The sequence below is a fragment of the Phyllobates terribilis genome, unplaced genomic scaffold, assembly GCF_046119375.1.
Source record: "Phyllobates terribilis strain yellow unplaced genomic scaffold, ASM4611937v1 Scaffold_358__1_contigs__length_1942743, whole genome shotgun sequence".
NCBI classification, from domain to species: Eukaryota; Metazoa; Chordata; class Amphibia; order Anura; family Dendrobatidae; genus Phyllobates; species Phyllobates terribilis.
The window spans coordinates 764,307-787,913 of NW_027363118.1; the positions used below are offsets into that span (position 1 = coordinate 764,307).

Consider the following 23,607-nt stretch of genomic DNA (forward strand, 5'->3'; position numbering starts at 1 on the left):
ATTATTGGACATTTTAAAAAATGTATCTGACACATTCCCTTAAAGAGAAATAACTAAAAATATACCTAAAAAGAGTATTACATATTTTAAGAAATGTTTAATAGGTTAGAGTAGAGTATGGCCCGGCCAGAAGAGTCTACCTTGTCGTGGTGGCGGCTTTAAAAATCTTTTGGCCTAAACAAAAGCTTATGGCCATATACAGTATGAGATATGGTGTTCGATGGGAACTGTTAATGTGTGATTGGTGAGGACGTGGTGCAGAAGTGGAGTTTTTCCAGGAGTGGACGATGGGAGTGTGGAAGGTTCGAGGAATGGATGCGGAGCTGGGGTGTAGGTGGAGTCTCAAGGGGGCTCAAAAATGTTGCCAGTATGGGGCCCTGAAATTCCTGGTGTTAGCCCTGCGCACATTCCTCAAACAAGAATCTGCAAAAACAATTGTGCACGCCCTCACCAACTCCCGCCTCGACTTCTGCAATCTCCTGCTTTGTTGCCTCCCCTCTAACACTCTCACACCCCTCCAATCTATCCTAAACTCTACTGCCTGACTAATTCACTTGCCCCCCCCGCTATTCCCCGGTCTCTCATCTCTGTCAATCTCTTCACTGGCTCCCCGTTGCCCAGAGACTCCAATTCAAAACCCTAACCTTGGAATGCAAAGCCATCCACAACCAGTCTCCTCCATATACCTGTGATCTAGTCTCCCGATACTTACCTGCACGCAACCTTCAATCCTCATAAGATCTCCACTCCCCTCTTATCTCCTCTTCCCACAATCGCATACAAGATTTCTCCCGTGCATCCCCCCTACTCTGGAACTCTCTACCCCAACATATCAGGCTCTCGTCTAGCGTATAAACCTTCAAAAGGAGCCTGAAGACCCACCTCTTCTGATAAGTCTACAACTTGCAGTAACCACCGCTCCACTATACTGCTGCATGACCAGCTCCACCCTCACCTACTGTATCCTCACCCATCCCTTGTAGACTGTGAGCCCTCACAGGCAGGGTCCTCTCTCCTCCTATACCAGTCGCGGTCACGTTTGTGTTCAAGATTATTGTAATTGTTTATGCTATTGTCAAGGAAACGATCCCGATTACTCACTACGTAATTATCGGCAAGCGAGAAGTGAGTGTATGGCGTACACTCCTCCGAATTCCAGCGCATGGAATATGTGTATATGCCCATATGCCCCGTACGATCACTGCCAGATTCACGATAACCCAATTAATACTATTCGCTGCCACCACTGACCAGATTTGAAATACAGGCCTGATCGGACCCCTGCTTTCTGGTAGCCTATGGCTTTGGCGGAGGAATGATTATAAGACTGAAGAAACAGACTATTAAATTTTATGTTTAATCCAAAGGGAGGCAGCGTTTATGAAAAATATACAAAAGGTTTTACAAAGGGGACAGTGCAATACATATGCAGTTACACAAAATAAAATGGGATTAAAGAGGAACTTACTAGACAGATCACAGAGACTATTGGAGGGGAGGCACTCCAATTCTGTCCGTTATCGAACTGGACACCTGCTTATAAAATATATACTCCCGGCATGAGTGCCCTGGGGCCTCAGATGTGGGGTTCATCTTCTGCCTCTCTGGACAGACAAGGCTGATGTGAACCATTTGGTCACAAGTATAACACCTTCAGGAGTCAAATGCAGGCCGGGTGCTGGAAGATGGGGCAGAACCCCCTGAGGGCCGGCTGGCTGGAGCACTGGGGGTGGTTGTCGGCTTACCCTCTCTGCAGCTGGCGACAGTGGATTTCCGCACCTCTGGTGCGTGGTTGGCCTCATGTGCATCTGCGATCTGTGCTGCTTTGGCAGCTTCCTTTGGCTCTCGGTCCAGCACAAACTGTTGCACTTCCACTGGGCAAAGATGAAGAAACTGGTCCTTTACCATCAGATCTTTCAGGTCCTCAAAAGTAGTGACTGACAGTCCTTGGCCCCACTGCTCAAAGTTGATCCTCAGCCCATCCACCACATCGCTGTAGCTGTCATGTGGTCCACGCTGGAGGTCTCTGAATTTTTTTCAGTAAACCTCTTGAGTAAGCTGGTACTTTTTTATATCAGAGCCTGCTTCATGGCCTCATAGTCTCCATCTTGGTCTTGAGGGAGAGAAGCAAACACTTCCAGGGCTTTTCTTCTGAGCCTAGGAGTTAAGTACCTGGCCCACTGGTCCTCGGGCATCTGGTACAGTCTGCAGGCTTTTTCAAATCCTTGCAGAAATATGTTCAAGTCCCCATCCTTTTCCATCACAGTGAAATGCTCAGGACGGGGTTTAAAGCTGTTGGTGTTGCCGGACTCACTGCTCGATTGGGTGGACCTCTGCAGCTGGATTCGGGCTAACTCCAGCTGGTATAGCTGCTCATCTTGCTGCTTTCGCTCTGCAGCCTCTCGGTCGGCTTGGGCCTCTTGCTCAGCTCTCTCAGCTTGGGCCTGTTGCTCAGCAGCCTCTTGTTGCTCGAATGGGACCTCTGCTTATAAAATATCTACTCCCGGCATGAATGCAGACCGATGGATCTTTTATTCCAAAGCGGGGCACTGCCCACAAATTCCCCTGTGATTACCTCACATAGGCTAAGCTCCAACCTTCATGTTTTTATTAAAATCCCTAACTTCTGCAATAACTTCTCGCTGGTTGATTGCAGAAGTTAGCAAGTGATACCATATTTTTTATTACGAATTTACCTTTCTTTAGAGACTAGGCATACCATAGCTGCTGTCTGTTATGTTTGTACTTTTGCATTATAGCTCACCAGTGGGGCTTTCAGATACGGAAAAATATGCATATTGTTCCTTAGCTAACCCCGCCACTAAAAATATGTGCCCCATCACAATCGGAATTATAGAAACTCAGATATTCCATATTTTATGTCGGCGCCTGTGTAGCACCCCGAGGGCTCGGCTGCTGCAGGGGTATTGCACCTCAAACCAGAGGTGTGATATTCCACTCCCGGGTAAGGATGGAGTGTGGACCAGGACTCAGTAAGCTGCATGCACCACACACACCCCTTTTCCGAGGGACAGCTCAACGGTGCTCCCACTAGACAGAAGTGCAGGCACGACAGCCACCGGGACCGTAGTAAAGTTCCAGCTGGAGCACAGCTGGGGCTTCATTAGAGACCCGGAGGCCGCAACCGACGTCTTCGTGACCAGAAGAGACGTTGAGAGCCACCTGCCAGAGGGACATCGCGGACGTGACCTGTACCCTGGTGACGTGGTCACCTACACCCGGCACAAGGGCGCTAAAGGACTGTACGCCCTCCATGTCCACCGCTTAACCGAGGAGGAACTGCGGTACCGCCCAGACACTGAGTACCCTGAGGGTCCGGACGGACCTGAAGACTACCCAGAAGAGCAAGGAGGACACCGTTATTGAATAAACGGTAAAATGAACTATATATAGTTACCCGTCAGGGTACAAGAACTGTTGTGAAACTGTTGACTGTGTGAACGTTACCTCCCCTACATCCCCTACCAGGCTGAGGACTGTGAGCAGCCACTCCCCCTTTCTAACCGGCCGAGGACTGGGAACGGTCAATTCCCTGTAAATAGTTGCGCTTCCTAAAGCGCCCCCTACTGGTTTTATAAAAAGACTGTAACGTCTACCTCGGGACAGAAAGTCCCCCACGTTTAAAAGTTTGCTGAAGTTTTTGCACTTAAAAGAAGAGTGAACACCTGGTCGCAAGTTGCACAGCGGCCAGAACTCAAGAATGTGTTTGTGGAAGAATGTTTTGCTTGACAATGTTTTTACTGAAAAAGTTTGATATGCTGCTAAAATAGTGATGCCAAAGTTTTATATAGTGTTTTATAAAAGAGTTCCGGTGGCATTAGCTAGATGTTTTATAATGTTTTATACCAGTAACGTTAAAAAGAGAACAGTACCTCCCATAAAGGGATGAGTAAGTAGTTAATGTCTTATATGCGAATGCATTCTAAAAATTTTGTATGTTTAAATTGTTTTTATTCTTTCCAGCCCGAGGACGTGCTGTGATTTACCAGGGGGGAATGTAGCACCCCGAGGGCTCGGCTGCTACAGGGGTATTGCACCTCAAACCAGAGGTGTGATATTCCACTCCCGGGTAAGGATGGAGTGTGGACCAGGACTCAGTAAGCTGTATGCACCACACACACCCCTTTTCCGAGGGACAGCTCAACGGTGCTCCCACTAGACAGAAGTGCAGGCACGACAGCATCTGTCCCTGGCTGGAGTGGAGAGGGGAAGGAAAACCCAGTGGTGTAGGAGCAGATAGGGGTTGGGTCTCTGGGCATAGGTAGGAGCCCATTGGTTGCAAGTCACCTGGGCTCACACAGAGAGGGAGGTATATAAGGTGGGCACCATCTTAGTTCTGAGAGTAGAAGAAGACAGGACAGTCAGAGGAGAGGAGTGAGAGAAGGAGTTCAGCCAGAGAGGGCTGACAGGGAGCTGTGGCTCAGTCTGGGCCCAGCTCCACGAGACAGGCCTGGAGTGGAGGCCAGAAACAGCAGAGAGAACAGGAACAGAAGAGAAAGGAAACAAGGAACAGAACATTAAGAGAGGCCCAGAGACACGAAGGCAGAAGGAACCCCAAAGGCCCAGGAGATTGCGGGTGACGGGTTGGCAGAACAGGGTACCGGATCCCAAATTGGTGGAGGCGACTAATCCTCAGCCAAAGACCGGCGGTCGTGACTATATCTCGGTGCGACCCCTCACTACACCTACCAGGAAGGCACACCACATAGGGTCAGGGACACAGAAATCAGCATACCAAGAGAAGGCCCGAGGCAGCCGGACAAACGTAGAGTCACTGGTGGGGCACGGCCAGAGAAGGGAAGAGAAGGGAGCCCTGTGCCACGCTCTGGAATTGCCTGGGAGTTGGTCGAGCCCCTTGCCTGGTGGACGCAGCACGGCTTGGGCAGTCGCCGCCGGTGACGAGGTGACTAGGACCAGTAAAGAACTGTGAGTAAAGCATTGGAAACTGCAACCACACATCTCTGTGCTTCTTCGCCGCACCAGCACCACCAGTGCTGGGACGCTCGTGCACCATCACTCCCATCATCCGCACTAACTGCCCTGAGACTATACTTCTCCCGTGGGGAGTCATCCCATACTTGGCTGCGCATATAACATCAGCCTCAGCGGTCTGCATCGCAGCGGCGGTCTCCACTGACCGCAATCCACGGGTGGCGTAGTCGGACAATTATAATACTACTAAGTCTGCCACTGGTTTGACCACCCTGGGCACGGACCGGGTCATCGCCATGGAGACTACAACCCCCAGCGATCCGGCTCCGGGTATTCCCCGCATACACGTGCAAGCACAACACAGGCCCAGGGAGCAAGTCACCTGCAAGGCTGCAGCTTTCTGGTGAGCAAAGGGATTTTGCAAATGAGGGTGACCCTGCTATTTTGTGGAGTGTGATAGAATTCCTTTTGAAGCATAAATGAGCTGTCTTTCAATCCCATATGCTCAGGTGTCTATTTAGCACAGGTCTCTCCATTTGATATGTTAATTAGCCTGGACACTTGGTGGCTCCTGACATTTGCATAGAAGCCACTTCTCTAAAGCTTAAGCTCTTGTGCCTTTGACAAATACAAATTCAATGATTTCAGAGGGGAAGAGATATTTTCTTTAATATTTTCTATGACGGCTATGTATACCCCTTTTTCACATGTAAGGAGCTAAAATAATAATAATGTGGTCCAGACTCGCGGCTACTGAGATTGGACCGTGTGGAAGACAGGGTGGTGGTGGTTGCAAACTGACTGGAAGCTTTATCCATTTATCTGTTATCCAACCAACAACCTTTTCACACTGGTCTGGCTTCAAGGGTGGTATTCTGCAGCCCCGTAGAAAGTGGGACAAGAAGCTGGGTCTATATGATGTCCCATGTCATTTCAGCACTGTTTCCATCGATTTGGCCAATTTTTAGGCCCCCTACAGACCTCCGGGGGAAGCCGCCGGAAAAATGCTTGAGTTTCCCATTAACTTACATTGGGCTCGTTGCTCGGGTCGAGCACCCCAGCATTACGATTTGCTTGACCCGAGCATCGAGCACCCGAGCATTTTAGTGCTCGTTCATCACTACTTATTACATTGATGGCTGGACTGTACAATACAAGTACTTTATAGCATTCACCTCTTGTGTCGCCCCTATTTCTTCATAGATTTAAGCTTCCTAGCAAGACCCTCATTCCTGGTGATCCATGTGTTATTCTGTCATGTCTTTATTGTCTGTACATGTCTCCGCTGTAATGGAAAGTGCTGCGAAATATGTTGGCGCTATAGAAATAAAAGAATATTAATATTTACTGCCAGAAACTGTTTGTTCCCATTGATAGTTCTGCTTCTCATCGCTCGTCTCATCACTGCACACTGTCCTGATATTATATGACTCCTCAGATGGTGTGTTACATCTGATGAACCCGAGGAGTCTTCGGAGGGGCTTCGTGTCACCATCTTTTCATCCATCTTTTTAGTTTGCCATTAAAAGGGATCAACCACTGAGGACCCCCTATCTCCCTATCGCTAATATTTTCCTATCTACTGACTAACATGGTGCAGTATAAATGTATTGTATGTGTCCACCGGTTCCACCCCTGAGAGCCACATACACTCCTTTCCTCGTGTTGCATTATGGTCGCTCTTTTTCACAGCGCGGTCAATTCTAGTTTGTGGAAGCTACGAAAATCACTAAGCAAATCTCATAGACATCTCATTATTTAATGACAGTATTACACAATGTACATGGAGAGCACCAGTCATGTCCAGGTTGGCTCTTTATTCAAAGTGTGTGATTTCTTAGTAAGACTTCCCAGAAGGCTCATCTTGGCCGGCTTCTTGGAGACTTCCTTTCCAGTTACAGGCTTGGGTGTTGAGGATCTAAGGCTTGTATTTACACACATAAGGATGAGCCAGGTTACAGTTAGCATCATTCCACATTAGAAACTCTGAAAAAGACAAGGGTGATGGATACGTGAGGACCCCGCATGATACTACTGACACAATGGTGCTTATAAACGTAGAGCCGATCCATCAGTGCTTAGGAAGTGCTTACACCTAAAGCACAAGACAGCTAACATGGAAGAGTGAAATGTCCGCGAACAAGAGGGAGCAGGTTACACATCACACCCCACATCCACCATGAGAGCTATAGGAGCTTCATGTAATAGCACATGCACTTATAGATCAGGGTCAGTCCCAGACTGTGGTCTGTAGATCAGAGTAAGGCCACAGCCACACTATCAGTATTCGGTCAGTATTCGGTCAGTATTTGTTCTCAGGAGTGGGTGATAAATACAGAATTGGTGACTTGTTTCTATTAAACCTTTTCTCTGATTGTTCCTCATCTGGTTTTGGCTCCTGAGAAATAATACTGACCGAATACTGACCACATACTGATAGTGGGGCCGTGGGCTAATACTGATAGTGGGGCCATGGCCTTTGTGACGACACAGGTTCTAATCCTAATCAGCCACATGCCAAATATCCTATAGATAACACAGGTCCACATGTATAAGAAACACTCCTTTTTCCTTCAACAAATTGACAAAACATGTGGCAAAATTAACTTGGTTGTCCACGTGATGTGCTTCAACCCGTTTCCCCTTTAAGATATTGGTTTATCAGGAGGCCACATTGAGGCCATGTGCCCACGTAGCGTTCTTGTGGCGTTTTTACGGCCGCGAAAACTCTGCAAAAACGCTTGTAAAACCGTCTCCCATGCAAAGGAATGTGAATTCGGATGTGCTGTGCACATGATGCGATAATTAGCGCGCCGAATTCACATTGCATTGCAAAACGCAGCATGACCATTTCTACCGCAATTATGCTGCAAATTCGCGGCCATTGAGGAACATTGAAACACAGCAAACCCGCAGGTATATGTGGATTTGCTGCATTTCAAATAAATTCAATGGCATGCGCCGCTCACGCCTTCCGGTTGGCGGCCATTTCCTTCCGGTCACATGTGTGCACATGTGACCAATTTCTGGAGGGATATTTAAAAAGACGCCGGTGCTCTCATTGTGACGCCTCTTGACAAAGCGAACCTGCGAAACGCGCGTCGAGGCCTGCAGGTCCCACACTGGTCTGCTCCTGCCTTGTCCCCTTGCCCCCCCCTTTGAGCGTCCCCTGGCGATTATACTGGTGAGTGTATCCTCTATTATGGATTATACCTACTCTTGCCCCACTGTGGGAAAAATGTGATATTTATCCAGTATTATTTGAATTATTGACATCCTTCTACATATACCTCTCCTACTTTGTCATCCATTAACACATGTTACCCTTGGGTCGCTCTTTCTTCTCCCCCTCTTCATACTATCCTGCTACACTTGTTAGCTGTGGATATTTGTTACGTGCTTTTTTGTATCCGTATCGCCTCCCCATCTGCATCTATTTATTATACATGTAATATTATGTATTTATACTTTTACTAATAAAGTTTTTCTTACATGCCGTACACTCAGTTTTTTCTTGTGTTTTTACACCCATTTTGAGTAGGCAGGTTTTTCTTGCGACTATGGGGTGTGAGTTGCGGCTCTTCCGCACTCCATACTCGTGATCTCTATTACGCTGGCCGAAGTGTTTATTATTAATGGCCGCGAATTTGCAGCATAATCGCGGTGCGTGTGGTACCCGGGATGAAGAGGAGACTACAACTCCTCTCATCCCGGCTACCACGCGGTGAAAAAAAGAAATTAAAAAAAGTTAAAAATAAAAAAACCTGTATACTCACCTCTCCGGTCTCCTCCCGGCCGCGTCCTCTCTCCTCGGCGTCTCGCGGTGTACTGCCAGGACCTGTGGTGACGTCATATAGTCAGCTGACGTCAGCGGTCAGGTGATGGTCGTGTGACCATCAGCTGACTAAATGACGTCACCGAAGGTCCTGCAAGTACACCGCATTATGATTCTCCCGGTCATTACGAGTTCGTATATACCAAACCTGTAGGTTCTTTTCTATGCTGAAAAAAAAAATCTAAAATTTGTTAAAAAAAAACAAAAATGGCGCCATTTTCCGAGACCCGTAGTGTCTCCATTTTTCAGGACCTGGGGTTAGCATGGCAATAAGACAATTGCAGATTCAAGTCTCCTATGGAGACTATTGAAGCATGCAAAAAGTAAAAAAAAAAAGGTTTTAAAAAAAATAAAGAAATATAAAAAGTTTCAATCACCCCCCTTCCCCCCATTCAAAATAAAACAATAAAAAAATCAAATATACACCTATTTGGTATCGCCGCGTTCAGAATCGCCCGATCTATCAATAGAAAAAAAGAATTAATCTGATCGATCAATAAACGGCATAACGGAAAAAAAAATCAAAACACCAGAATTTTGTTTTTTTTGTCACCGCTACATTGCAATAAAATTCCAAACATCGTATCTACCCCAAGGATATTGTCCCTAATATCGTGTTTACGCACTTGAGTGAGTCATTTCTACATATACCGTATGTAGTACACGAGTCAATTAATATGTCACTTCAGCCGAAACATCGCCCGGCCACATGGGCTGATTAAAGTCCACTTTATCTTTGGTAATATTGGAGTGCTGCCGGCTTTTTTCATTTTTGTATATTCTGCAAAAAGTGGATATTTCTGCTTAGGAGGCCGTGCACCCTCCACTTATGTGTCAATAGGGTGCTGTTCCATTTTTCTAGTCAATACATATATACACTGTGTTCCAAATTATTATGCAAATAATATTTTCTCAGATTTTCCCAAATTACCTATATGAATTGCAGTTATTGTAATTTTCCAGTCTAATAACTATTCGAGTACAAGTGAAAGGTTTTTGTATAAACTGCTGATGATAACAGGATATTTATAAAAAATAAAACACTCAATCTGCCCTCAAAATGCATGTTCCAAATTATTATGCACAGCAGAGGTTTCAACCTTTTCATTTTAATAAAGAACAAAAAAATGGTCATTTGTGAAATTATAAGCATTAGCCGGTTATTACACACTGAAATCAAACAGTTTTCACCTCAAAACTTTATTCTAGGTGATGTTACATTTTCACATAGGACCCCTTGTTCGAAAGGAGCTTCTGAACTCTCTCGTCCATTGAATTTGTCAGGTTTTGGATGGTTTCTGCTTCAATTGTTTTGCATGAGGACAGAATACCCTCCCAGAGCTGTTGCTTAGATGTGAACTGCCTCCCGCCATCATAGACACTCCTTTTGATGATGCTCCAGAGGTTCTCAATGGGGTTGAGGTCAGGGGAGCATGGGGGGGTCACACCATAAGTTTGTCCACTTTTATGCCCATATCAGCTAGAGATGCAGATGTGTTATGTGCAGCATGAGACGGGGCATTATCAGGCATGAAATGATCTCGATGGTCCAGATGGATGGAGTGGAGGATGGCTGGTTGATGGACACCCCATTCAAACACGGCTACGGCGCTAACAAGGAGGAGGTGGAGTAATGTTTTGGGCTGGAATCATGGGGAGAGAGATTGTCGACCCTTTTAGGATCCATGAAGGGGTAAAGATAAACTCCATAATGTATGTTGAGTTTCTCAAACAGCACTTCCTTCCATGGTTCAAGAAGAAGAACCGTGTATTCCACAGCAAGATCATTTTCATGCCTGATAATGCCCCGTCTCATGCTGCACATAACACATCTGCATCTCTGGCTGCTATGGGCATAAAAGGGGACAAACTTATGGTGTGGCCCCCATGCTCCCCTGACCTCAACCCCATTGAGAACCTCTGGAGCATCATCAAAAGGAGTGTCTATGATGGCGGGAGGCAGTTCACATCTAAGCAACAGGTCTGGGAGGGTATTCTGTCCTCATGCAAAACAATTGAAGCAGAAACCATCCAAAACCTGACAAATTCAATGGACGAGAGAGTTCAGAAGCTCCTTTCGAACAAGGGGTCCTATGTGCAAATGTAACATCACCTAGAATAAAGTGTTCACACCCTGCAGTTACTGAGGCAGTGACCCAAGCAAGTCCAACATAAACAGCTTTATTCAGCAACTCACAGGTAAACAGGACAGTCCTCCAGTTCGCAGCCGGGTTAACACGAGTCTTTAAACAACGGTTGCCGTGGGCAACGGCCGCGCCGGGCCGCTCAGAGCCTGACAGGTGCAGAGCCTTCCCAGGCGTGGGTTCAGCCACCCTCCATCCTGCTGAGCTTTCCTGCTGTGCTCCTAGCAGGTTCCAACATAGAACAACACTAATCCTTAGTGCAGGGATTTTAAAAGACCTGTGGTAAGAGCCACTGGAAAAACCCAGATTGGAGGGAGGAGGCCGCCCCACTGCCTCCTGTGACCTCCTCCAAGAAATGAAGGCCCTGCCGGGTTTTTACTAATCTGCCTTAGCCAGATAGCCCGACTAGGTCAATGCTCACCTTCATTCCTGCATTGCAGCCGCAGGTGTGTCTGTGACTGCAATGCCCTCCAATAGTTTTAATAGGTCTCTGTACACATTCTGGTGGAGATAAAACGTCCCTCGTATACGATCCCGGTCACTGCCTCACATATCCCCCCCCTCTGTTCAAACTTGTGGGGTTGAACATTTGCCATCATACAGGGTGCCCGGGACAGGGAATCCGCGCAGGGCGATGTTCTACAGAGAAACTGAAATTTTGCAGTGACAGGAACCACCTAGTGACTCGCGCATTCCTCCCCTTGGCATTCCTCATCCATACCAAGGGCGAGTGGTCCATCACCAAGTGGAACTGACGCCCAAGTAAATAATAACATAGCGATTCCAAGGCCCACTTAATAGCCAAACACTCCTTCTCTACCACGCTATAGTTTTTCTCCGCCGGGGTAAGCTTTCTACTCAAGCAGGTGACCGGGTACTCTTCACCATTCACTTTTTGTGACAATACCACCCCTAGGCCTACCTCCGAGGCATCTGTCTGTACAATGAAGGTTTCCTTGAAGTTGGGGCTGATGAGGACCGGCTGTCCACACAGGGCCAACTTCATGGACTGAAAGGCTTCTGCTGCCTGAGGGTTCCACCGAACGTTACCGTTTTTTTTCCTTTCAAGAGATCGGTCAGGGCCGCCGTTCTCCCTGCAAAATTAGGTATAAACCGGCGGTAATACCCAAGGGTGCCAAGGAATGCCCTCACCTGCTTTGTACTTGACGGTTTAGGACAATTTTTTATGGCCTCCACTTTATTGATTTGGGGCTTGATAATTCCTCGGCCAATCACATACCTCAAATATCGAGCTTCCTCTAGCCCTATCGCACATTTTTTGGAGTTTGCCATTAATCCCGCGGCTCTGAGAGAATCCAGCACTGCTTGTACCTGGGCTAGATGCGTATACCAGTCGGTGCTAAAGATGATAATATCATCTAGATACGCGGACGCGTACTCCTGATGAGGCTTGAGCACTATGTCCATCAACCTCTGGAATGTAGCCGGGGCCCCATGTAACGCAAAAGGTAAGACCACATAGTGATATAGACCCTCCGGAGTTATGAAGGCGGTCTTTTCCTTCGCCGATTTCGTGAGAGGTACCTGCCAGTAACCCTTGGTGAGATCAAGCGTGGTAAAGTACTGGGCCTTCCCCAGTCTCTCAATCAGCTCATCCACCCTGGGCATTGGATAAAGGTCAAACTTTGACACTTTATTTAGTTTTCGGAAATCGTTACAGAAGCGTAACGACCCGTCTAGTTTCGGAATCAGTACGATGGGGCTAGCCCACTCACTCCGTGATTCCTCGATAACGTCTAAATGGAGCATCTGTTCTACCTCAGCCGTGATGGCTTGCCTCCGGGCTTCGGGTACCCGGTACGGTCTCATTCACACCCTTACCCCAGGTTCGGTGACCATGTCATGTTGGAGAACTGTAGTCCTACCCGGTAGCTCTGAGAACACGTCGGTATTCTGCTGCACCAGCGAGCCTCCCGTTGCTGCAGTTTAGTGAGGGCATCACTTATCCTGACCTCCCCCTCGGACGCTTCCCTGGCTGATGGTAGAGAACTCTCTGGTGATATGCCCAAAGTGACGTCTGTAACTAAACACTCTCTGTCTTTCCAAGGTTTTAGCAGGTTCACAGTACATGATAAAGCTGCTCAGGTTTCCTACTTCCGGGCTGATACACCCGGTAATTTACCTCCCCCACCTTTTCTCGAACCTCATATGGCCCTTGCCACTTGGCCATGAGTTTACTCTCGGCTGTGGGTACCAGTACTAACACCCGATCACCCTTGTTAAAAGTTCTGACTCTGGCTCTTTTATTATATGTGCGCCTCTGGGCGGCCTGGGCATCTAACAGATGTTCTTTCACGATGGGCATGACCACCGTGATCCGGTCCTCCATACTAGCCACATGTTCAATTATACTCCTATGTGGAGTTGGCTCTTGTTCCCACGTCTCTTTGGCTACGTCCAACAGACCCCTAGGGTGTCTGCCGTACAATAACTCAAAGGGAGAGGACCCTGTGGAAGCCTGGGGTACCTCACAGACAGTGAACATCAAATAGGGTAGCAACATGTCCCAATCCCTTCCGTCCTTAGAAACCACCTTTTTTAACATGGACTTGAGGGTTTTATTGAACCATTTTACTAGCCCGTCGGTTTGAGGGTGGTACACCGAGGTGCGCAATTGTTTAATTTTTAGCAGTTTGCACAGTTCCCTTGTCACTTTGGACATAAAGGGGGTCCCCTGATCCGTCAGGATCTCCTTAGGTAGTCCAAAGCGACAGAACAAGGCAAACAGCTCCCGTGCAATCAGTTTTGCCGAGGTGTGGCGTAGCGGTATAGCCTCCGGGTACCAGGTGGCATAGTCAACGACCACCAGTATATGTTGATGGCCACGAGCGGATTTTACAATGGGCCCTACCAAGTCCATTGCAATCCGTTCGAAAGGTACATCTATCACTGGCAGGGGTACCAATTGGCTACGCAAACTTGCGGTGGGTGTGGTCAACTGACATTCGGGACAGGATTCGCAGTACTTTTGGACCTCCGCGTAAATCTCCGGCCAAAAGAACCGCTGCAAGATACGCTCTTGCGTCTTTTTAACCCCTAAGTGTCCACCCAGCAGGTGTGTGTGTGCCAACTCCAGAACCGCCCGATGGTACGACTGAGGTACCACTAACTGTTCCACTACCTCGTCCCTGATTTTGTCTACCCTACAGAGCAACTCACTATTGACTACCATGCGTGGAAATACAGTATCTGCATCGGGCTGTTGAGATACGCCACTTACCTCTACCACCCTTTCCCGCGCCTGAGTCAGGGTGGGATCCTGTAGTTGAGCCGTCCCAAAAGTGTCCCCGGACACTTCCAGGTCGGGGATCGATGGGGTCTCCTCGACCTCTCATGCCAGCACCTCTAGGGGAAACCTATCGGGGTCACACTCTGTCCTTAGGTTGGACACCCCTACGGCAGGTACCCCTGACTCGGGTTCGTCGGGTACAGGGCCTGTAATACATTTTACCGGGGGAGAGAGGATTTTGTTTTTCCACAGAGTCCAGAACAGGGGCAAGTCTCTTCCCAACACAGTCCCATGGGGAAGCGTTTTTACCACCCCCACCACATGTTTTATATCTCCACATGGTGTGGACAAAACTACCTCCGCAGTTGGGTACTCTTGGAGGTCCCCATGGATACACACAACCCGACTGTCCGTCCACTGGGGCTGTCTCCTGCCACCAGCGACCCATGTACCAAAGTCACTAGGCTTCCCGAGTCTAGGAGGGCCTCCGAGGGGTACCCATTAACCAGTACCTGGCATAGTTGGAGTTCACTGTCCCGGGGGTTGGCGCTCGCCGTGCAGACGGTCTGGGCATACATTGAGGCCCATGAAAATACATGCTGAGCGCTCACGTATGTATTGACCCCCAGTCGGGCAAGGATCTCACCTTTGAGCTTCTGGTAGTCCTGGGCGTCCTTCTGACTGAGGTCGAAGTAGGCTTTTTGGGCATCGCCGACCAGAAACGGAGCCACCACTTCTGCCCACTGGCCGGCTGGTAGGTTTTCCCGCTCCGCTGTGCGCTCATAAATGGTCAGGAAGGCTTCCACGTCGTCCCCCAGTCCCATTTTCCTCAAAGCTGAGCGAACCTTGTCCCGGGCCTCGCGATGTTCCGGGGCTGAAGCCGTCGGTGTCTCACGCACGGCAACAATCTGTTGCAGCAACAGTTCATTACTGCTGGTACAGTAACTGTTGCTGTTGATCACGCTGCTGCTCCCGCTCCTGCTGTTGCCTCTGAGTGAGTACCAGCTGCTTTAACAGTGCGTCCATTTTGTCCACGGGGTGGAACTGGAAGATGGCAGGCCGGATTGTGGTCATGCAGCTGCCGGTGGGGCATGCCTCAGTCACACTGCCCATATTCTCCATCAAGCTGTAAGCCGGCAGTGTTCACACCGTGCAGTAACTGAGGCAGTGACCCAAGCAAGTCCAACATAAACAGCTTTTATTCAGCAACTCACGGGTAAACAGGACAGTCCTCCGGTTCGCAGCCGGGTTAACATCAGTCCATAACGACGGTTGCCGTGGGCAACGGCCGCGCCGGGCCGCTCAGAGCCTGACAGGTGCAGAGGCTTCCCAGGCGGTGGTTTAGCCACCCTCCATCCTGCTGAGCTTCCCTGCTGTGCTCCTAGCAGGTTACAACACTGAACAACACTAATCCTTAGTGCAGGGATTTTATAGGACCTGTGGCAAGAGCCACTGGAAAACCCGGGTTGGAGGGAGGAGGCCGCCCCACTGCCTCCTGTGACCTCCTCCAAGAAATGAAGGCCCTGCCGGGTTTTACTAATCTGCCTTAGCCAGATAGCCAGACCAGGTCAATGCTCACCTTCATTCCTGCATTGCAGCCGCAGGTGTGTCTGTGACTACAATGCACTCCAATAGATTTAATAGGTCTCTGTACACATTCTGGTGGAGATAAAACGTCCCTCGTATACGATCCTGGTCACTGCCTCACAATATATATACACACGCATACATACATACGTGTATATCTGTGAGTATATATATATATATATATATATATATATATATATATACAGTACAGACCAAAAGTTTGGACACACCTTCTCATTTAAAGATTTTTCTGTATTTTCATGACTATGAACATTGTACATTCACACTGAAGGCATCAAAACTATGAATTACCACATGTGGAATTATATACTTAACAAAAAAGTGTGAAACCACTGAAAATATGTCTTATATTCTAGGTTCTTCACAGTAGCCACCTTTTGCTTTGATGACATTCTCTGGCATGTGTTAATTCATAGTTTTGATGCCTTCAGTGTGAATGTACAATTTTCATAGTCATGAAAATACAGAAAAATCTTTAAATGAGAAGGTGTGTCCAAACTTTTGGTCTGTACTGTATATATATATATATATATATATATATATATATATTTATATATATATACACACACACACACACACAAATATTCACACATATATACATATATATTTGCACAGGTATATACACACAGATATACACTATGTGTGTGTGTATATATTATATATATGATGTGGTAGATTGGCTCACTCGGCAGCTCACAGAGGTAGACAAAGGAACGCTTTCAGTTTAATTCTTCCAATGGTTTATTAAAAAAATATGCTGCATAAACCAGTTCAGAATTAAATAAATATTCACAACCCTTCTGGCATAACATGAAAACAAAATAGCATACAGTACAGTCTGTGTGGCGGCAGTGATCTGCCCGCTCAGGGAAAAAAACACAAGATTCAGCTCTCTTTAACATGAGCACAGCTCTGGAGCTCTCATCACCAGAGACATCGAACACTGAATGAGTCCAAAGGCTCCATATTTAGCTTCTGGACCACACCCTGGGGTGGAGATCTGGTGAACAGCCTCCCACCCAATCTTCAGTTGTTCACAAAAACCAAGCCCTTAAAATGGCCGAGGTTGATAGCTTCAGTGATATGAAGCTGGGTGTAAAATCCTCCAGCACACTAAGTGCTGAGTGGGGTTAATCAGCCATGTTAAGGGTTGGGTTTTCTTTGTGAGCACCTGAAGAGTGAGTGGGGATTGGAAGGTAAATAATCAGCCTTCTGAATCATTGTTGGTGAGTGTGTCTGGAGTTGGGAGCTCCAGAGCTGTGTTTGAGTGTAAGGAAAGTGGAACTTTTGCTGTTTGCTCCCTGAGCAGATGGATCCCCGCAGAAACACAGACTGTGTTATACGTCATGTTTTTTTTTTGCTTTCCCGTTAGGCCATGTTTGTTTTTGCTAATGCTACACTGGTTTATGCAGTACCTTAAATAAACCTATTATGCCAGGAACCTACCAAATGTGAATCCTCTCTTAGAGACTAAAGTGTGCATGTGTATGGGAAGGTAAAAACCTGCTGTAATTAAAACTGTGTGTGGCTTAGAGGCGGAGTGCTCAGTCAGAAGGCCTATGCATATAAACAAGAAAGACTGACCTTCACTTTCAAAACAGAAAACTGGTGTGTACAGGTGCTTACTAAGAGTAGCCACCTCCATGTATAACTAACAAATAAAGCAGCACTTTGTAACGCTAAGTATGCAAACATGAAATACATGAAGTCTGAATAGCAATACTGCTCAAGAAAATAGAAATAAGTGAGAAATCTTAGTGCATAAATTGGCCAATTCATGTGTACCCGGCAGCCACGGTAAGGCGTTTCTCGTTACCAGGAACCTACCTAATGTGAATCCTCTCTTAGAGACTAAAGTCTGCATGTCTATGGGCAAGTAAGAACCTAAACCACACGCGGTTTTAATTGCAGTAGTATTTTACCTTCCCATACACATGCTGACTTTAGTCTCTAAGAAAGGATTCACATTTGGTAGGTTCCTGGTAATGAGAAAAGCCTTACAGGAATACATGAATTGGTCAATGTGACGGGTGCTAGTTACCCCATCCACAGATGTCCAATCTTCTCCTGTAGGCCCCTGACATGGAAAGGCTTCTCTTACACTGGGATATATAAAATATGACTATCGCACAGTGTCTCCAAGATGAACTTAACTTTTATTCTCACAAGCAGGTTTTATAGAGAATCACACAGGCTATTTTTAGCACCCATTGTTCTCACCAAATAATACCCACAGTAGGCTTCCAGACAGCAGTTATGCAACAACCCATTAATCAGCACATTGTCTGTTTGCCACTGCTAAGTGAGCACAGGAAGGTGGGGGCCAGGAGTGCTTCGGTCACATCACAGAATGTCCAACAATATGCGATCCACAATATTCACCCCACTTTATAACATTATGTCCCATTAGCTGCATAGGCGCTACGACAACCCCCATGTGGCAAAATCTTGGAGTACGTGGTTGATCCGTCACAGTCAATTTATGGGCTAAGATTTCTCACTTATTAGTATTTTCTTGAGCAGTAATGTTATTCACACCTCATGTAGTTCATCTTTGCATACTTAGTTGTTTATATTGCACAACACAACGGACTTGTAGAGATTGTCCTCAGCCTCCCACATCTGTTTGTTCTTATGTGGTAGTGTACTGCTTTGTGTTTGTGTGTATTGTGTTCACTTTGGGATTTTTGTAGGTTATTGTTCGACAAAAATATTTAATGGGGAATTGTGCAAGTGTTTTCTCCATTAGTACTAGCCCAAGACCCTATAATTATAGAAGGGGGTGCAGGAATAACTCATCTAAAACTATTCTGACCCAAACATAAGCTCGACAAAAGCTGAAATGAAGATTCTGGATTAATTGTGAGCCACACTCAGGAGACTCCTCCTAGATCTGCTCCACGGAGGAAGAGAAACTTTACATTCTGCTGGGCAAAGTGGCAAGCACAATCGGCATAGCGGCACCCTATGCACAGAGCATACTATGCCATGGACTTCTAGGGTGCCCCAATCTTCCACCCTTGATTAAGCATAATACTTTGGATGGATCCATGGCTTTTATGGCCTCGTTAGTTTTGTGGTTTCAGTGGACATTTTCCGCTGCTCGTTAAGCTTTGTTTTAATGATCTTCTCCAGAGTAACTTATGTAGAAGACATAGCGGGATGGGAATGGTATATCATATATAGTATATAGTATATGGTATATAGCATGCATATCAACAAGGTTTTGGGGTCACTTACTGTCTTTACATGAGAGCTCTCCACAATGCTCTATTCCATTATGGTTATCTGGTTGATTGACTTGCCACGAGCGGAAATTGTACATGGATCCATCATTCCACTTCCAGCGACGATTCTGAAAATGACGAAAGTGACAAAGTCTGTCCATTAAATTGTGCTGCCTGTATTCTGGTCTACTGGGAACTGATACAGATAGACCTCACTTCTTACAGAGAAGACCCCCACCCACATAGTGAGGAGTGCCTGGTGCTATCACCTGCTCAGGGTCGTGAAGTCCTATCCACACTGGCTGGTTCTTCTGATAGGCAGATATGTGGGAGGCAATGATATCGGCTTCTGCAGAATCCATGATTGATGCCAGATGAGCCCCGTGGCCATAGGCTTGGCAGTCAAACTGTGGGCAGATGTGGGATACAAGATTTCTTGCTGAGATAATAATAATAATCTTTATTTATATAGCGCCAACATATCCCGCAGCGCTTTACAATTCAGAGGTTCATCTGCAACAGTCATAAGTAACAGTTAAAGTTAATTCAATAATTAAAGCAAAAATAATGACGACCCTGCTGGTAAGAGCTTACAATCTACAATGAGGTGGGGGTGACACAAAGTCCAGGGGCTCATTTACAATGATGGTCTGCCATCTTGAGGGAATGGGGGATAGATAAAGGCTGCATGAGCTTATCACCAGCCAGTATCTGTAGTGCTTTTGGGTGAGGTGGAGTTTGATGGAGAATTATGTTTGGAGAAATAGTGAATGGGCTATATATAAAAGGACTTTGATTAGGGAACATGATAGGCCGCCCTAAACAGATGTATTGTAAGTTATGGTTCGTCATAATTTCTTGGGGTAGAGCATTCCAGAGAATTGGTGCAACTTGGGAGAAGTCTTGGAGCCGGGAGTGGGAGGTGCGGATTAGTGCAGATGTTAGTTGAAAATCGCTTGCGGAGCGTAGAGAATGGGTAGGCCGTAAAAGAGAAATAAGGGAGGAGATGCAGGGGGTGGGGGGTGCTCTCTGGAGAGCTTTGTGGGTGAGAACAAGCAATTTAAATTGGATCCTATAATGTATGGGCAGCCAGTGCAATGACTGGCACAGAGCGGAAGCAGAGTAATGATTAGCCAGATAGATGACCCTGGCTGCAGCATTAAGGATGGACTGGAGGGGGGAAAGTCGAGTGAGGGGGAGGCCAATTAATAGAGAGTTACAGTAATCAAGGTGGGAGTGGATGAGGGTGACAGTGAGGGTTTTTGCTGTTTCCATGGTAAGGGGTGGATTCTAGAGATGTTGTGCAGGTGCAAGTGACAAGAGCAGGCAAGAGATTGTATATAGGAGGTGAAGGAAAGATTGGTGTCAAACACAACGCCCAGACAACGCGCCTGCTGGCTCGGCGTTATTGTGGTGCCACACACGGAGAGGGAGAAGTCAGATTTAGGGAGGTGAGTAGACAGCGGGAAGATGTCAGAAGAAGTTCAGTTTTGGAAAGGTTGAGTTTCAGATAGAGAGCGGACATGATGTTGGAAACTGCGGACAGACAGTCACTGGTGTTCTGTAGTACAGTGGGGGTAAGGTCAGGGGATGAGGTGTATAGTTGTGTGTCATCAGCATAAAGATGGTACTGAAAACCAAATTTCCTGATGGTCTGTCCAATTGGGGCTGTGTAGAGAGAGAAGAGAAGAGGGCCAAGGACTGAACCCTGAGGGACCCCAATAGTGAGAGAAAGAGAAGAGGGCCAAGGACTGACCCCTGAGGGACCCAATAGTGAGATGAAGAGGAGAAGAAGTGGAGCCAGTGAACGATACACTGAAAGAGCGGTCAGATAGGTAGGAGGAGAACCAGGAGAGAGCAGGGTCCTTTATGCCGATTGAGTGGAGCATAGAGAGTAGGAGATGGTGGTTGTGATGACACAGTTTTTCTTCTTAATTATGCCAGGCAAATTCAGTAAGCCAGGAGCCGTATGCTTTTATCTTCATATTGACTCTTTCATTGGTGTTCTACTTTGGTTGATAACACAGATTATTGTTTGAATAATCCTGAATGTTGACACTTGAGTTGAGATATCCTGTAACCTATTCTCTGCAAATCTTGCAAGAGAGAGACATGGAGCAATACTGTGATAATATTCTGATTACGTATTATACCAAACCATGCAAGTTGATACAATGCTTAAATAATCAGTCAGGGGACTCCTTCTACTTTGATCTCTGACCCTTGACCTGTGAATGATGGCTGCAAGGACTACTGTGATCTATAAAAAAGGAGGTCTCTGCCTCTATTCGGAGTCATTCTACAGCATGTCAGCTTAGGGGACTTCGGCCCCAGGTGGAGGAACTGTGTAATGTTGCGCCATCTTGGGTATTTGCTGGGACTGTTCTGTGTGTTTATTGTCCGCTTTGTGGCTCAATAAAGTATTGCCACGCCGTTTTACCCGCACCCTGTATTGTCTGAGTAGTGTTACGCCATGGAAGACCCCGGGTCTTCACAGTGGTCAAGTGTCGAAAGCTGCAGAGGTCAAGAAGAATGAGCAGAGAGTAGTCACCATTACGTTTTGCTGTCAAAAGGTCATTGATCACTTTGATGAGTGCAGTTTCTGTAGAAAGTAGGAAACAAGAGGTGGATGATGATGAGACACAATTGCCAGAAAGTCAGGAGGAGGACCAGGGTGCGGAAGTGCAAGATGAGGTGGTGGACGATGAAGTCACTGACCCAACCTGGCAAGGTGACATGCAAAGCGAGGACAGCAGCACACAGGGGGAGGGAGGTGTAGCACTGCAACAGGCAGGAAGAAGCAGTGTGGTGGCCGCAGACAGAAGGCAGGAAACCGTTCCCCGTAACATTAACACGACGGAAGTTGCCAGTACAACTGTTAGGTCTTCCCGAGTCTGGTTGTTTTTTAAACACTCTGCCGATAACCTCAAAAAGGCCATTTGCACCACCTGCCAGGCCAGCATCAGCAGGGGTAGCAAAACTAGCAGCCTGACCACCACCAACATGATCAGGAACATGGCAGCAAAGCACCCGACAAAGTGCGCCGAACCCCAGGGTCCAGCAACAGTGTCTGCGGGTGACACCACTGCTTGTTCCACTGTTGTGCGTGCACGCCAATCCCCTGTCCATGGCGCATGCCAAGATGCCTCCCGCCCTGCACCTGTCATTGAACACTCTCAACTAGCACCATCAGCAAGCACGTTCACGTCCTTGTCCCAGTAGAGCATTCAGTTATCCCTACCCCAGTCCTTGGAACACAAGCGCAAATACGCAGCTAACGCCCCAGAGGCCACACTACTAAATTCACACATTTTGCGAATGCTTGCGCTCGAAATGTTGCCTTTTAGGCTTGTGGAGACGGAAGCTTTCCATAACCTCATGGCGGTGGCCATCCCTCGGTACTCGGTCCCCAGCCGCCACTATTTTTCCAGGTGTGCCGTCCCCGTATTACACGAGCACGTGTTCCACAACATTAGCCGTGCCCTCAACAACGCAGTTACTGGAAAAGTTCACCTAACCACGGACACGTGGACAAGTGCTTGTGGGCAGGGATGGTACATCTCGCTGACGGCACACTGGGTTAACATAGTGGAAGCTGGGACCCAGTGGGATCTTGGGACGGAACATGTCCTCCCGACGCCGAGGATTGCGGGGCCTGGGTCAATCAGAGTTGCCCCCACATTCTACAGCTCCTGCACCTCCTCCTCTTCAGCATCCATCTCCGAAATGACCACATCAGTGGCAAGCTGGAAGCACTGCAGCACTGCCTCGGCCAAGCGGCAACAGGCTGTGCTGAAGCTAATATGCTTAGGTGACAAACCACACAACACTGAAGAGTTGTGGACAGCTCTGAAAGAGCAGGCAGATCTGTGGCTCACACTGCTGAACCTACAGCCAGGCATGGTCGTGTGTGACAAAGTGTGGTGGCGGCTCTGAGGCGAGTCGAACTCACACACGTACCATGCCTGGCCCATGTGCTTAACTTCATGGTTCAGTGGTTTCTCAAAACCTACCCGGATCTGTCGGATCAGCATGTCAAAGTACGCCGCCTGTGTGCACATTTTAGAAAGTCCGCTACAGCTTCCGCCGCTCTTGCCGTGCTTCACCAGCGTTTGCAGCTTCCGGATCACCGACTTGTGTGTGATGTCCCCATGCATTGGAACTCTACACTGAAGATGTTGGGAAGGATTTCTGAGCAGAAGTGGGCAGTTGTTGACTACCTGCATCAACAAGGTCGTCGGTATTCAAGTCAGACTCCACACATAAAACCTCAGGAGTGGACATAGATGTCAGACATCTGTACCATACTCCAAAACTTTGAGGACTCCACCAAGATGGTGAGCGGCGATGATGCCATAATTAGCATCACCATCCCGCTTCTCTGTCTTCTGAACCGGTCTCTGTTCTCAATTAAAGAGGATGCATTGCAGGCAGAGCACAATGAGATGGAGCAAGGAACCATACAGGGTGATTACACACAGCCTCATCTCATCCCAACGTGGATAGGGTGACAATGAGGAAGAGGAGGAGGAGGAGGAAGAACAGGAGCTAGTTTCCTGCGCTATAGACGGTACTACCTGCACAACTGTC

At 47.4% G+C, this 23,607-nt stretch overlaps 1 protein-coding gene across 1 annotated transcript in view; it reads right to left on the bottom strand.

Moving 5' to 3' along the window:
- Nucleotides 1-6,693: 6,693 nt before the first annotated feature.
- REG4 (regenerating family member 4) overlaps nucleotides 6,694-23,607 on the bottom strand; it is a 56,411-nt gene continuing 39,497 nt past the window's right edge. Inside the window, exons 4-6 of the mRNA XM_073666661.1 lie at nucleotides 19,287-19,424; nucleotides 19,031-19,145; nucleotides 6,694-6,939 (exon numbers count right to left, since the gene is read on the bottom strand). Of these exons, the coding sequence (XP_073522762.1) occupies nucleotides 6,872-6,939; nucleotides 19,031-19,145; nucleotides 19,287-19,424 (321 nt within the window). The 3' untranslated portion in view covers nucleotides 6,694-6,871. The remainder of the gene's footprint in view (nucleotides 6,940-19,030; nucleotides 19,146-19,286; nucleotides 19,425-23,607) is intronic.